The sequence below is a fragment of the Ascaphus truei genome, chromosome 6 (assembly GCF_040206685.1).
Source record: "Ascaphus truei isolate aAscTru1 chromosome 6, aAscTru1.hap1, whole genome shotgun sequence".
In the NCBI taxonomy this organism is placed as follows: domain Eukaryota; kingdom Metazoa; phylum Chordata; class Amphibia; order Anura; family Ascaphidae; genus Ascaphus; species Ascaphus truei.
In genome coordinates, this window is record NC_134488.1 from 57,420,935 (window position 1) to 57,435,322 (window position 14,388).

The following is a 14,388-nucleotide window of genomic DNA, read 5'->3' on the forward strand; positions in this document are numbered from 1 at the left end:
AAAATCCCAATTGACTCATTCTGTCCCTTCTTGACTATTGTAACCTTCAAATAGCTGACTTTCTCCTTGTCCACCTATCCCAACTGTATCTCCATTCAAAATGTTGCTGCCAGACTCCTCTACCTCAATTACCGCTCCACTTCTGCTGCGCCACTAGGCAAATCTCTACACTGGCTTCCCATATCTTTTCGAATTCAATTTAAAACCCTTGCCGGACTTATAAAACTGTCAACAATGCTGCCCCCCTTACATCTCAGCCCTCATCCCCAAATCCCTGCTGTGTTCTGCCCATAAGAGTCACCTTTCCTCCTATCTTATTACCTATTCTCACTCCTGCCTACAAGACTTCTCCCGTGCTGTCCCCTGTCTGATATTCCCTACCATCAGAATCTCCCCCCAGCATTCAAACATTTTAAAACTCCCTGAGAACTCCCTTTTACAAGGAAGCCTACTGTACATGGCATAACTCTAACATCTACCACCATCACCACCCTCCCTTCCAACCCTATTGGGACCTGCTCTGCGGCTGAACCAAACTGCATGCTAACACCCCCTTACATCCACACCCCCAAAACCTAAATGGAATCAGCTGCGCAGCTGGACCATACTCCATCCTGAGTCATACTCTGCCCCACAACGAGCAGCCACTTTATCTTCTGTTTCAATATTGCCCTTATTCCCTCTAGATCGAAACTCTCACGAGCAGGGTCCTCATTACCTTCTGTACCTGTTTGCGCTTGATTTTCCTTATTTGGTATGTCATTCTGTTTATGTAATATACATAATACTGTGCCCCTATTGTACAGCACTGCAGAATATGTTGGCGCTTTACAAATCAATGATAATATTAATAATTAAACATGAAACTACTCCTCCCATCCTTTCCTTTAGGAATGTGCTACAAGAGAAGCCATCATATCATTGTAAAAATAAATGAGCATTTTCAAGAGGTATTATAATCAGAAAAAATAAATTGGAGAAAACAACTATAGAGGGAAAAACCTGGATGTGTGGCCAGCACAAGATAGACCAAAAAAGCACATAAGGCAGGTTTCCCAAAAGAGATACAAAGTGGAGCCCTGCTCACAAGTTTCTTAGTCCAGTCTATTCCATTTATTTAAGGAGCAGTGAAGAATGCAAAGTTTCAGGTCCCCTATGGACCTTTCATCAAGTGATTATACAAATGTTGTGTAGCCCACAAAAATGTTAGAACAAATGTTAAAAAAAAAGAAGAAAAGGATAACAGAAATGGGTAATAAGTACAAGCTCTGTATATTATATAGGCAGTAAAGTTATTGTAAATGGTATGTGTATTTAACCCTATCACATCTAAAAAAGAAATAACATGCATTGCTGGTTCCTCTTGAAGTGAAGAGACAACATTTCTGATATTTGAATGAAGTGCTGCTTACTTCCCAACACAATTTAGTACCATCTTACAATAATTTTCTCCCATCAGCCCTGAAATTGAGGATAGAACAAATGCTGTATGGTGCTCCAAAACCGGAAGCAGCAGTATTCAATAGTATAGTGGCAAAGTCTTATGAGGAGTACCCCTCCAGTAATCAATGTTGATGCTGGAAACTGGTGATTCCCAATTGATATATGACTGGCATATAAATATCCCACATAGCAATGTAGTAAGGATGATATATAATCCACCTGCCGGTGTCCAGTACTAGTGTAACATCAAAATATAGGGGGTAAGTATACAATAAATGTCCAGATTCCCAGTCACAAGGTATAGAACAAAAGGAATGAACTCACATGAGATGTGTATCCTCAGGTATAGTGAGTCCACTGTGTCCAATAGTCTAGGGGTGAGAGTGCACATCCATCTGTAGAGATCAATGAATGGAAGAAAAGAGAAAAAACGGAGCACTACATCCAGTGCTAGTAAGCCAAAAATCACAAGAGTGCATTCCCACGGTAAAAAATAAAGTTATTTAATGGATCATAGTAGCAAACAGCACACCAGAATTTGTGGCTTACTAGCACTGGATGTAGTGCTCCTTTTTTTTCTCTTTTCTTCCATTCACTGAAATTGAGGATTACTGAGCATTTTCATTTATACTCATCTTTCCAGTTTACTGAACTGCACCGATAGTTCATTTGTTTGTTTATTTTGTGACCTAAATAAGTAGCAAACCAATAAATTATAGATGCGCATAATATGAAACCACTTCATCATAATAATAATTATTATTATTATTTCTATTATTCCAATGATCGATTCCACGATTTCATTTGGGTTTTTTGTTTGCCTTACACCGGATCAGTATAAATACAAGTATAGGATGGGTATCTCAGTTGACTAAATTTAACATATGACATGTCTTTTTTTCCACCTCATTTTCTATGTATGCCCTATGCATGTATTCTGTCTGACCAGAGAGTATGCATTATTGGAGGAAATTCTTTGATGAAGATGGAGAAAAATGTCATTTAAATATAATAAATATACTTTGTGGTTAGTTGAATGGCTAGTACGAACAACTTCTGTTGCCAAAACAGAAGGCCACTTTATTACTGACTCCAAATGTATGTGCTTCTTTGTTCTAAATTGAAATAGAACATCTACAGTATGTAGTTCTAGCATTTATACCCCAGATTTATCTGTGCTAAAGCATTAATGTAAGTTAAGGTCTAATCACAAATGTTTCTAATCCTTACTGCTCCTTTAGGCCCTAGTGTATCTGGCCCTTAATATGACAATATTTTGCTATTATTATTTCATTTAGCAAGTAGAAAAGAAACACAAAATAATAGAAAAAGCAGAAGGGCACAATAAAGATCACACAAGAGGCACACTTACAGAAGACGGTGAGGCTGATTGTAAGTTGAGTTCGTGTTTTGAGGTGATTATTCTGTGCCAAGCAGGTGTACATGCCAGTCTGGCTCCGTAAAATCCTTGATATTACATACACCTGACCAGAGTAGATCTGAGAGTTGTTATAAAACCAGACGTAATGGCATGGTGGATTGGAGGATGCTAGGCAGGTCAGGGTAATCTCATCCTGCTCATTGGCAGCAAAACCATTCTGACTTATAGCAAATGGCTGGATGTTGATGATTGGTTCATCTGGACCATCTAAAAGAGGAAATAAGAAGGCATACTTGGTCATATCTTTCTAGTCCATCTTCCACATATTTTATATAAAATTCCAAATGTTCATTTCTAGTTTTGGCCAATATTTTAGATACAGAAGTTGATGATACTCAAGCCAGAGAAATGTAAATGAACCCCTGTGCCTAAGACAGTAGCACCTTTCTTAATTCCGTTATGTTGACACCAATTAAATAAATGAGTTGCAAACTGCAGAGTGAAAATTGGTGGTACAAATGATGAAGTCTAGTTTCATTGAGTAAATTCATCTTAAATATTAATTTCAGTTTTGCATATATAAATCCAAGCAGAGTATAGCCATACAGTCCTAAACAAACTGCATTATTTGGATCCCTAACTGTTTTAAATTTGGCCAGTAATATTATACTACGCAATATTATACATTTTGATTTCTATATTATATACTATAATATGATTACTTATGTATGCACATACTTGTCCCAAACACCACACCTGTGTGCTGTGGTAGAGTTACCTTTTTGTCTCCCAAGGGCTCATGGGCGGCCCTCCTCTACAGCATAGCGGTGTCATGATGTCACAACGGTATGTGACGTTGCGTAATCTTGGCAATCCATCATGTGACGCTGCTGTGTCATTTCACATCAGGTAGCCATGACAACGCGATACTCCAGAGAAGGTAGGGACACCCTCTCAACACACATACACAAAAATTGCCGCTCTAAGCTACAGCCTAGTCAGCCTTGTGGGAATTCCACCTCTGCCTGTGTGTGCCCATGACTTGTGTATGTGGAATGAGTTAATAACATCCAGCTATCCAGCTGACTCGCCTCCTTGCAGGGCACGAAAAATAAGCACCATCTTATCCTCTGACTAAATTCTATGCTACAATATCTATTTAAAATATTTTTTCCTCCCATCCTCCCACACTATCTGGCTACATTCAGCACTGACATGAATTGTAGTTGGTGGGTGGTCACAGCAACAGGAACTCAGCCGGATACATGAATGAATAAAAACAGCTTTATTGCACTGTAGTGCTGCACATCACATAACGGAGAACACCTCTGACGCGTTTCGTTCCGTGAAGGAACTTTATCAAAGAGTACATTCAGCACTGAAAACCTTCTTCATTAAGTGTTTATGTTCTGCTTTGAGCACCCAGGACGTGTCCTTTGTATAAAATATAGAGAAAGCTTTCAGGTTGAAATATCTATATATATTATAAGTACTCTTTTGTGCTACATTAGTCACATGTGGCCCAATCTGTGATATGGTGCCAAACTAAAAAATGTACCACTAAATTGCACATGAACAACCAACTTCCAGCTCAACAACAAATATCAGAGAATATCCTATGCATTCCTCTTATGTTGCTAATATTTATTGAGGATGTAAATAGGAAAATAAAAGTCCATTTTATTGGCTATACAGTATACGAAAACATTTGATGGAAAAGAAGAAAATTTGACTCACACATGACATCTAGATACGATCTGTCACTGGTCTCTTCATTCACCTCATTTTTTACGGTACAGGTATACCAGCCAATATGGGATCTGTTAGCTGCTGTCAGGATAACCAGATTTCCTGCACCTTCTGCAACAACAAAGGTGCCCTCCTGGCTTACATGTCTCTGCCAGATATATTCAATTGGAGCTGTGCCATTTTTAACTGTGCATGTCAGCATCACTGGAGATCTTTCCACTGGGACCGAGTTGTTGATTTGTAAAATGGGCTTCAGAACAGGCACTGAAATACAATTTTTTTAAATTAAATCTTTATAGAGGTGAAAGGGCAATGTATTCCATTCAAAATTAGTTCACATGGATTTCATAAACGGAGTTGTTTCCTTTACAACAACAAAAAAACAAGCAGTACACATGAAAGATCATGTACAATATTGAATGAACACATTCCATCACTGTACACGTATGATGAACAACCATGTGGTCCATTATAGCAGCACACCCTACACTTCTTTAGGACAACAATTACTAGAATTTTGCATTATTACATGATGTCAAGTTGATCTATGCTTTGTGAAGGTGAAAAAAACGGCGCTAGCTCTATTAATGTTTCACTAAAAAACTATATAGTGAATGTTGTTAACAAAATCAATTGATTATAACAGGTAATCAAAACGTGCTTAAATAACGTGCAAATAGTGATATTTAAAAGGTTCAAACCCCCTGCTCAAACCCAGCTGGTAGGGACTGGTTTCGCTAGTCCCACAAATCGTCACTCCTGTTGTATTCCAGGGGGAGCATGGAGGAAAATAGAACAGAAAAAAACAATCTAAGTGTAAACAGTATTTAAAGTGCAAAATTCAATATCTTGTCTTGGCTCGTATGTTGTACCTACTTACAAGATGTAAGTTGTATTCAAGCGTTTTAGACACACAATGGTCTCTGCTATGGATGTTGTTCTCCACTTAATGAAGCAGTCTCCAATAGTCAGCTCAGCAACCCAGTGCATGTAAAGAAAAATGATACCATAGTGCAGACCAGTATAATGATAAAACTAAACTTTTTATATTTAAAATTGAACACTTACAATAAAAATGAATATATTAAGCATTGTTCACAATATTAGTGAGGAGAGAAGAGTGTGTTAGCTTCCGGCTCACCCGCCTCTTCCAATGGGACCCGGTACAGATAGCCTCTTTCCGCGACTCCACGTCTTCGGCGGTGTACTGTGTGATTTGGGCTGTATTCTCCCGTGGGCTGTTTGAGCTCCCCTTCAGCTATTCAAGCCTGGAGCTGCCTCTCGGGTGGGTGATCTCGCCTCTCTCACCGCCGGAACGTCACTTCCGCTTAGTTCCGTCGCGTCACTTCCGGGTGCGGCTGGTAGAATTTCTAAATGGCAATCACGCCTCTCTCCTCTCTCCCGTCTGGACGGCTCCCACTCTACGCGTTTCGCCAGAAAAGGGTGTGTGGCTTCCTCAGGAGTGTACCGCCCTTTGCACTTAGGTATCTTTTATATCATCCCCAATTAGTATTTAATTGAAAACAATTATACAAACATTTAAAAAACATGGTCTGCACTTGTTGTCACTTCTACCCACATACATATGGTGGAGCAATTATTTTGAGAAGCAAATTCTCTGACTGATTAAACATTTTAACCTTTTTCTTTCTCCATGATGGTTGAGGAACATATATGTTCCTAATATTATCTATACATAGAAGGGGATCAGATGGACTTTATTTATGTCCTTAATTTGGGACTAAGTCGGTTGAGGAATAATTTTATTTATTTGGTCAATTTTGATAGAATTTGACTAGATCATAATTATCCTGCGGGGAATCGATTGCAACGAAAAAATGATCAAATTACAAATAGCATAGGGGAATCAAGGGAAAAAGGGGGGAGAAAAAAGATGGAAGGGAAAAATCCATATGATGAATCTCAGGGGCCTAAGAGGAATGGCAATCCTTAGAATGATATGGAAATATTAGAAATGTATACACGTATAAAGAAGTATGCACGTGTAAAAAATGGGAGCTCCATCATATATATGGATACATTTATTATCATAATTTGTACATAGGTTATCAAGAGGGGTAAATGGTCTAATCAATATACATATTCGCATATTTAGGTGATTGGGAAATACACGGCCTTTTATATATATAAAATATTAGCGTTCACATTGCAAAAATTAAAGTCAATAAATTGAATTGCCTTATACTTTACAGCACTTATTCAATATGTATCCAAAGTCTTTATGTTGATGAAAAAAACTTTATCATATTTTGTATCCGTCTGGGGGAACTAGGCTGAAGTGACAACAGCGACATAAACATTTTCCATTCTCATAACTGATATTTATTGCGTGCTGTGGGAGATAGAAAGAAGGAAGAGACAACAGAAGATGGAGAAAGCAAAAGACTGGTTAATATCATCCATTATTTGTAGATCTCATTAAATTACAAAAATGGTGCCAGCTCTATCTCCATGTTCAGGCCCCTGGGGGATAGGGTCCGCAACCTGTGAATCCAAAAAGTCTCCCTCTTGATGAGTTCCAGATTGCGATCTCCCCCCCGCCAGTGGCCCGCAACATGTTCTATAGGCATGTATGTCAGACCTGTGGTGTCCCCCTGGTGCTTTTCCATGAAATGTTTGGAAAGACTGTGTGTTAGAAGAGATCTTTTAATACTGCTCAGATGTTCTATAATTCTAGTTCGTATTTGTCTCTCAGTCTTCCCCACATATTGCAGTTTACATGGGCACTCCAGGAGGTACACCACATGGTCCGACCTACAGGTCAGACTAGATTGTATAGTGAATTTCTCCCCTGTAGTATTTGATGTAAATTCCAGTTTGTCTTTGGATTTAAATTGACACGCTCTACATGTCTTACATGCATGAAAGCCTTTGTTGGATTGTAACCAGTTCTGAGGTTTAGATTTTTGTTTAAGGACACTCGGGGCAAGTGTGTTTTTTAGATTTCGCGCCTTCCTAAAGACAATATTGGGGTACTCTGGTAGTTCCTTTCCCAAAACTGGGTCGTTCTTTAATATGGCCCAGTGTTTGTGTATAATTTTCCTAATTTCTTTTGCTTCCCCATTATATGTTGTAAGGAATGCGAAATCTAGCTTGTTCGTTATTTTACTTCCTTTCTCCTTAGATTTTAAAAGGTCTTCCCTCTCTAGTTGGTCTATTTTCTGTAAGGCCTCATCTAGCTTCTCCTCTTTATATTTCTTTTCTATAAATCTCTCCTTCAGTTTTGTTGATTGTTGTAAAAATGTTTCTCTCTCACTGCAGTTCCTTTTGATTCTGGTGAACTGACTGGACGGAACCCCGTCCATCCATCTTGGAAGGTGACAGCTAGTCCGCAAAATATAGTTGTTTTTATCTGTTTGCTTGAAAAATGTTTTTGTCTTAATCAGATCATTTTCTATGTAGATTTCTAGGTCTAAATAGTTCACTGTTTTGTCACTGTACTCACTTGTGAATTTAAGATTCAGCTCTTCGTTTTCTATGCCTATTAGAAATTCTTTCAACTTACTTTCTCCGTCCCCCCAGATTAGGTACACGTCGTCGATGAAACGACGCCAGAGGACCAGGCCCTCCCCAAGCTCTCCATTCGGCCAGATGTTATCCTCCTCCCACGACGCCATGAATAGGTTGGCGTAGCTCGGGGCGAACCTGGTCCCCATCGCCGTTCCACGTTTTTGTAAATAGTGACTGCCTTCGTACCAGAAAAAATTGTGCTGTAAAATAAACATAATTCCATCAATAATGAAATTTGCCTGTGTTTCCGCAAGGTCTGTGTCTTTCATTAAGAATCTTTTAATGGCCCTGCATCCTTTTGTGTGGTCGATTGATGTGTATAACGATACGACATCGCATGTGGCCATTATAAATTTCCTTTCCCATTTCACTTTACTTAGTGTGTTTAGTAAGTCTGTGGTGTCTTTTAAATATGCCTTTTGTTTTGTGACGTATTTCTGGAGGAATATGTCTATGTACAGTGACAAATTTGCTGTTAGTGAGTCAATCCCCGAGACTATAGGTCTACCTGGGGGATTGACTTCACTCTTGTGGATTTTTGGCAGTTGGTAAAATACCGGAACTTTTGATTTATCACTGTACAGAAACCTATACTCCCCCTCATCTAGTACTTCTGTGTTCTTCCCCCTCTCCAATAAACACTTCAGTTCTTCTGTGAATTCGTTTATTGGATTCTTTTTTAATTTAATATATGTTTCCTCGTCTCCCAGTAGTCTTAAAGACTCTTGATTATACTTATCTCTGTCCATTAGGACAGTGCCTCCCCCTTTATCGGCCTGTTTTATGACCAATTCTTCATTTTCTGTAATTTCTTTCAAGGCTGTTCTTTCTTGTTTGGTAAGATTTTCTTTTAATTTATGTTTGCATTCCGCTAGGTTCTCAAAATCTGTATTTATCATCTGGAAAAATGTTTCCAGATGATTACCCTTGGCAAATTGAGGGTAGAAGGAGGATTTAGGTTTTAAACCCGTGTGAATTATGTTGACCTCTTGTGCCACTATTGGAGGAATGCTAGGTCCCAATCTAGGGGCTTGATCTTTAGCCATGAAGAACCTTTTTAGAGTCAGCTTACGAAGGAATCTATTTGCATCCATAAAGAGGTCAAAACTGCTATGACTCTTCACTGGAGCAAATGACAGTCCCTTCGAAATTACACTTTTTTGTGTGTCTGTCAGTATAACTTTACTTAAATTGAATACACTGCTCTTAGGCTCTACTTGGCACTTCTCTTTCTTTCGTGCTCTTTGTCTCCCCCCCCTCTTTCCTCTGACTGTCGGCTTCTTTTTAGTTTCCCTTTTTCCTGTGTTCTCTGTTGATGATTTGGTTTGTCCTCTAAATTCGAAGACGTTCCCTTCTCTAAAAAAGAATTCGAATCTGATCTTTCCCTATTAAATGATTGACTCCTCTCCCTGCTTCCATCTCTTTTGTCATGACTGCGTTCTGGAGACCTATGTGTTTTTTGTCGTCTCTCTTTATCTCTCTGGGCTCTTTTCTCTTTATTGATGGGTGTAAAATTGGCCTTGCTTCTCTCAATAGAATTTGAACTGTTTGAGGGTTCGGTGTCCACTACGCGTGATTCACCTTTCCCTCTTTCAGTGTCTGTTCTTGATCTTTCCCTTGAGGTGCTTCTATCCCTATTTTGTCCCCAGCTTTTATGGTTGTTGCCCCGATAATGTTGACTATTCTTGCCTCTGTAATTTCCTCTTCCCTGATCCCATTCTCTTCTAATTCTTCTCTTTTTCCAAGTCCTTTGTTCTCCCTTTAGATAATCTTCCTCATCCCTTTTGAATTTACCTAGCTTTGCTGTCTCTACTTCTTTTTCTAGTGTGTCAATTTTCTTTTGCAAGGCCTTATCTTTTTCTTTAAACTCATGTGTATCCTCTAGGGGAATTAGTCTTTCCTGGATTTCCAGTATATCCTCATCTAATTTTTTCAGATGGTTGTTTTGTTGTTCAATAATTAAATCTATTAATGTAAAAGAACATTTATCCAAAATATCATTCCATCTTAATAAAAAATCACTGTCTTCTAAATCAAAAGAGGGACTAATAGAGATCCTTAATCCCCTCGGTATACGATTACATCTTTTGTATTCGTCTAGAAAAGTGACGTCAAGCCACTTCCTAGTGTCCCTTACAAAAAGTTTTTCAAGTTTGGCAAATTCAATTTCCACTGTATTCCCCATGTCATTATCAACCTCTATTATTTCTTCCGTAGTATTGTTAAATTTAACAGTTCTAGATAGTCTCTTAGAAAACACATTGCTACCTCTTGTCGCCATTTCAACTAATAGTAAGCAGCCCAATCACCAGAAACCAAGATACGTGCTTTGTGAAGGTGAAAAAAACGGCGCTAGCTCTATTAATGTTTCACTAAAAAACTATATAGTGAATGTTGTTAACAAAATCAATTGATTATAACAGGTAATCAAAACGTGCTTAAATAACGTGCAAATAGTGATATTTAAAAGGTTCAAACCCCCTGCTCAAACCCAGCTGGTAGGGACTGGTTTCCCTATGCTATTTGTAATTTGATCATTTTTTCGTTGCAATCGATTCCCCGCAGGATAATTATGATCTAGTCAAATTCTATCAAAATTGACCAAATAAATAAAATTATTCCTCAACCGACTTAGTCCCAAATTAAGGACATAAATAAAGTCCATCTGATCCCCTTCTATGTATAGATAATATTAGGAACATATATGTTCCTCAACCATCATGGAGAAAGAATAAGGTTAAAATGTTTAATCAGTCAGAGAATTTGCTTCTCAAAATAATTGCTCCACCATATGTATGTGGGTAGAAGTGACAACAAGTGCAGACCATGTTTTTTAAATGTTTGTATAATTGTTTTCAATTAAATACTAATTGGGGATGATATAAAAGATACCTAAGTGCAAAGGGCGGTACACTCCTGAGGAAGCCACACACCCTTTTCTGGCGAAACGCGTAGAGTGGGAGCCGTCCAGACGGGAGAGAGGAGAGAGGCGTGATTGCCATTTAGAAATTCTACCAGCCGCACCCGGAAGTGACGCGACGGAACTAAGCGGAAGTGACGTTCCGGCGGTGAGAGAGGCGAGATCACCCACCCGAGAGGCAGCTCCAGGCTTGAATAGCTGAAGGGGAGCTCAAACAGCCCACGGGAGAATACAGCCCAAATCACACAGTACACAGCCGAAGACGTGGAGTCGCGGAAAGAGGCTATCTGTACCGGGTCCCATTGGAAGAGGCGGGTGAGCCGGAAGCTAACACACTCTTCTCTCCTCACTAATATTGTGAACAATGCTTAATATATTCATTTTTATTGTAAGTGTTCAATTTTAAATATAAAAAGTTTAGTTTTATCATTATACTGGTCTGCACTATGGTATCATTTTTCTTTACATGCACTGGGTTGCTGAGCTGACTATTGGAGACTGCTTCATTAAGTGGAGAACAACATCCATAGCAGAGACCATTGTGTGTCTAAAACGCTTGAATACAACTTACATCTTGTAAGTAGGTACAACATACGAGCCAAGACAAGATATTGAATTTTGCACTTTAAATACTGTTTACACTTAGATTGTTTTTTTCTGTTCTATTTTCCTCCATGCTCCCCCTGGAATACAACAGGAGTCAAGTTGATCTATAGCAGGCCTGCACAACTCGTAAAGTGAGAAGGGCCGAACTGCTCCAAGGTAAAAAAAATTGGGCTGCACGGGTAAAATCATCATCATCATCATCTCTCCTCCAGCACCTCATCATCATCATCCTCATATATCTCCCCCAGCACCCCTCATCATCATCCTCATATCTCCTCCAGCACCCTCCATCCTCATCCTCATATCTCCCCCAGAATCCCTCACTATCAACATTTGCGATACTCCCCATCTATCTCTCATACCCCCATCTCTCCCCCTCACCCACACACATAATACTCCCCCTCCACATCAAACACACAATTCCCCCTGCACACCAAAAGCATCCCACCCCCCCTACACTTCACATCCCTCTCCCCCCTGCACCTCACATCATTCCCCCCCTGCACCTCCCATCACTCTCCCCCCCTGCACTTCACATCACATCACTCTCCCCCCCTACACTTCACATCACATCACTCTCCCCCCTGCACTTCACATCACTCTCCCCCCTGCACTTCACATCACTCTCCCCCTTGCACCTCACATCACTCTCCCCCTTGAACCTCACATCACTCTCCCCCCCTGCACTCATATCACTCTCCCCCCTTGCACCTCAAATCACCCCCTTGCACCTCACATCACTCTCCCCCCTGCACCTCACATCACTCTCCCCCCTTGCACCTCAAATCACCCCCCTTGCACCTCAAATCACCCCCATGCACCTCAAATCACCCCCCATGCACCTCAAATCATCCCCCTTGCACCTCCAATCACCCTCCCTGAGCCTCACATCACCCATCACCCTATCCCCCCCCCTGCCCCTCACATCACCCATCACCTTCTCCCCCCCCCGCCCCTCACATCACCCACCCGCACCCCTCATCATCTCTTCCCCCCCCCCGCCCAGCACCGCACCCGATCACGGCGGTGGAAGCTGGCCCCAGGAGGTGTTAGCGTTAGCGGCAAGAAGGTAAGAAGCGCGGGCAGGGGGGCTGGGGGGGATCGCATCAAACTGCTGGCACTCCTTATGTATCGGCAGAGCGGGTTGGGGGTTGGGGGGTGCGGCGCGTCACAATGCTAGAGCTCCTTCCGCACTCACTATTCTGGCACTCCTTCCCATTTGTTTCGGCAGAGCGGGTGCGGGGGGAGCGTGTCACAATGCGCTCCTTCCCTCCTGTGTCTGCAGAGCTGCCTGGGGGGGGGGGGGAGTTGGGGAGTCAGGGAGTCATCGCGGGCCGCACAGAGAGGCCTGATCTATAGGGTCCTTTACAGTAAGGGCAGTTAAAATGTGGAATTCATTACCCATGGAGATTGTGATGGCAGATACAATAGAATTGTTCAAACAAGGGTTGGACATCTTTTTAGAAAGGAAAGGTATACAGGGATATACCAAATAAGTAAATATGGAAAGAATGTTGATCCAGGGAATAATCTGATTGCCAATTCGTGGAGTCAGGAAGGAATTTATTTTTCCCCTTATGAGATATCATTGGATGATATGACACTGGGGTTTTTGTTTGCCTTCCTCTGGATCAATAAGGAAGTATAGATATCAGGTCTCTGCTGAAGGCTGTCGCAGTCCTCCGCATAAGAGAAGGCACCGGGCGGTACCTCCTCAGTGGAAGCCTCCATTGGGTCCTGCAGGAAGAAAGGTGGATGGTTCTCACCGCTCCGCTGACTCCCATGGACCGTTGGACTCTCGGGATCAGCCGCAGGTATGTCTGCTGCGTCGCTGGGATCTGCCACGTCCGGGATGCTACTCCGCCGCTCAGGCCGCACCATTGCCTGCCATGACATCATCGTGGATGCCAGACTCCGCCGTCGCTCAGCACCGCAGGTTAGAGATTATTTCGCAGCGTCGGTATGTAGGTTCGCCGATGGGCGCATCACCACAGATGTTCGACTGCGCTTCCGTCAGATGAGGGCAGGAACACCTCGTGGAGGGGGGAGGAACCGGAGCATTTAGCAGTCGTTGTCAGCCAGTAGCAGGCAGCTGCTATCTGTAACGAGCGTGCTCGCCACAAACCAGGACCGGACCGCGGGGCTGAGGTGGGATATTAAAGCACCGACCTGAGACCGCGAAGCCAGATCCGGCTTGCGGATTTTGTCATCATGGGTGACCAGGTTGGGGTTGGTGAAGGCAGGGTAAATGTTATCCAGGCTGCGGTCAAGGCAGGCATCACAGGAGCGATGGTCCAGGTCATGGGCTGGGGTCAAGGTAGGCAGCACAGGAGGATGGTCGAGGTCACAAACTGGGGTTGGCATCAGAAAGACTTCAGCGTAGGCGCTACAGTGCAAAGGAAGGTCTCCGGAACAGAGCAACTACAGCACAGGGGATCCAGCGCAGATGCTCCAGCACAGGAGGACCTGTGTAACAGGAGACAAGGAGACTGGAAGCTTCTGGGGTGCTTATGACAAGCACAGATACAGGGCAGGAAGTGTTGAAGGCCTCAGGAAGCAGAGTATGCAGAAAGGCCACAGAAACACTGAAGCTGTGGTGCTGGGGATCCAGCGCTTCAGCACTTGAGCAGGAAGGCCCAAGGTAGGCCAGGCAGAGATGTTTGTAGCAAGCACAGGTTACCAGGAAACAGTGATTCCAGAATTATGCTCAGCCTCTTCCTGATGGAAGGGCTATACCAAATAGCACGGGCTGCCAATA

The 14,388-nt window shown here is 41.9% G+C and overlaps 1 protein-coding gene across 1 annotated transcript in view; it reads right to left on the bottom strand.

Moving 5' to 3' along the window:
* The window catches only part of VSIG10L2 (V-set and immunoglobulin domain containing 10 like 2), a 97,963-nt gene that overhangs the window by 64,966 nt on the left and 18,609 nt on the right, over positions 1-14,388 (bottom strand). The window contains exons 4-5 of the mRNA XM_075606608.1: positions 4,562-4,837; positions 2,816-3,091 (exon numbers count right to left, since the gene is read on the bottom strand). Of these exons, the coding sequence (XP_075462723.1) occupies positions 2,816-3,091; positions 4,562-4,837 (552 nt within the window). The remainder of the gene's footprint in view (positions 1-2,815; positions 3,092-4,561; positions 4,838-14,388) is intronic.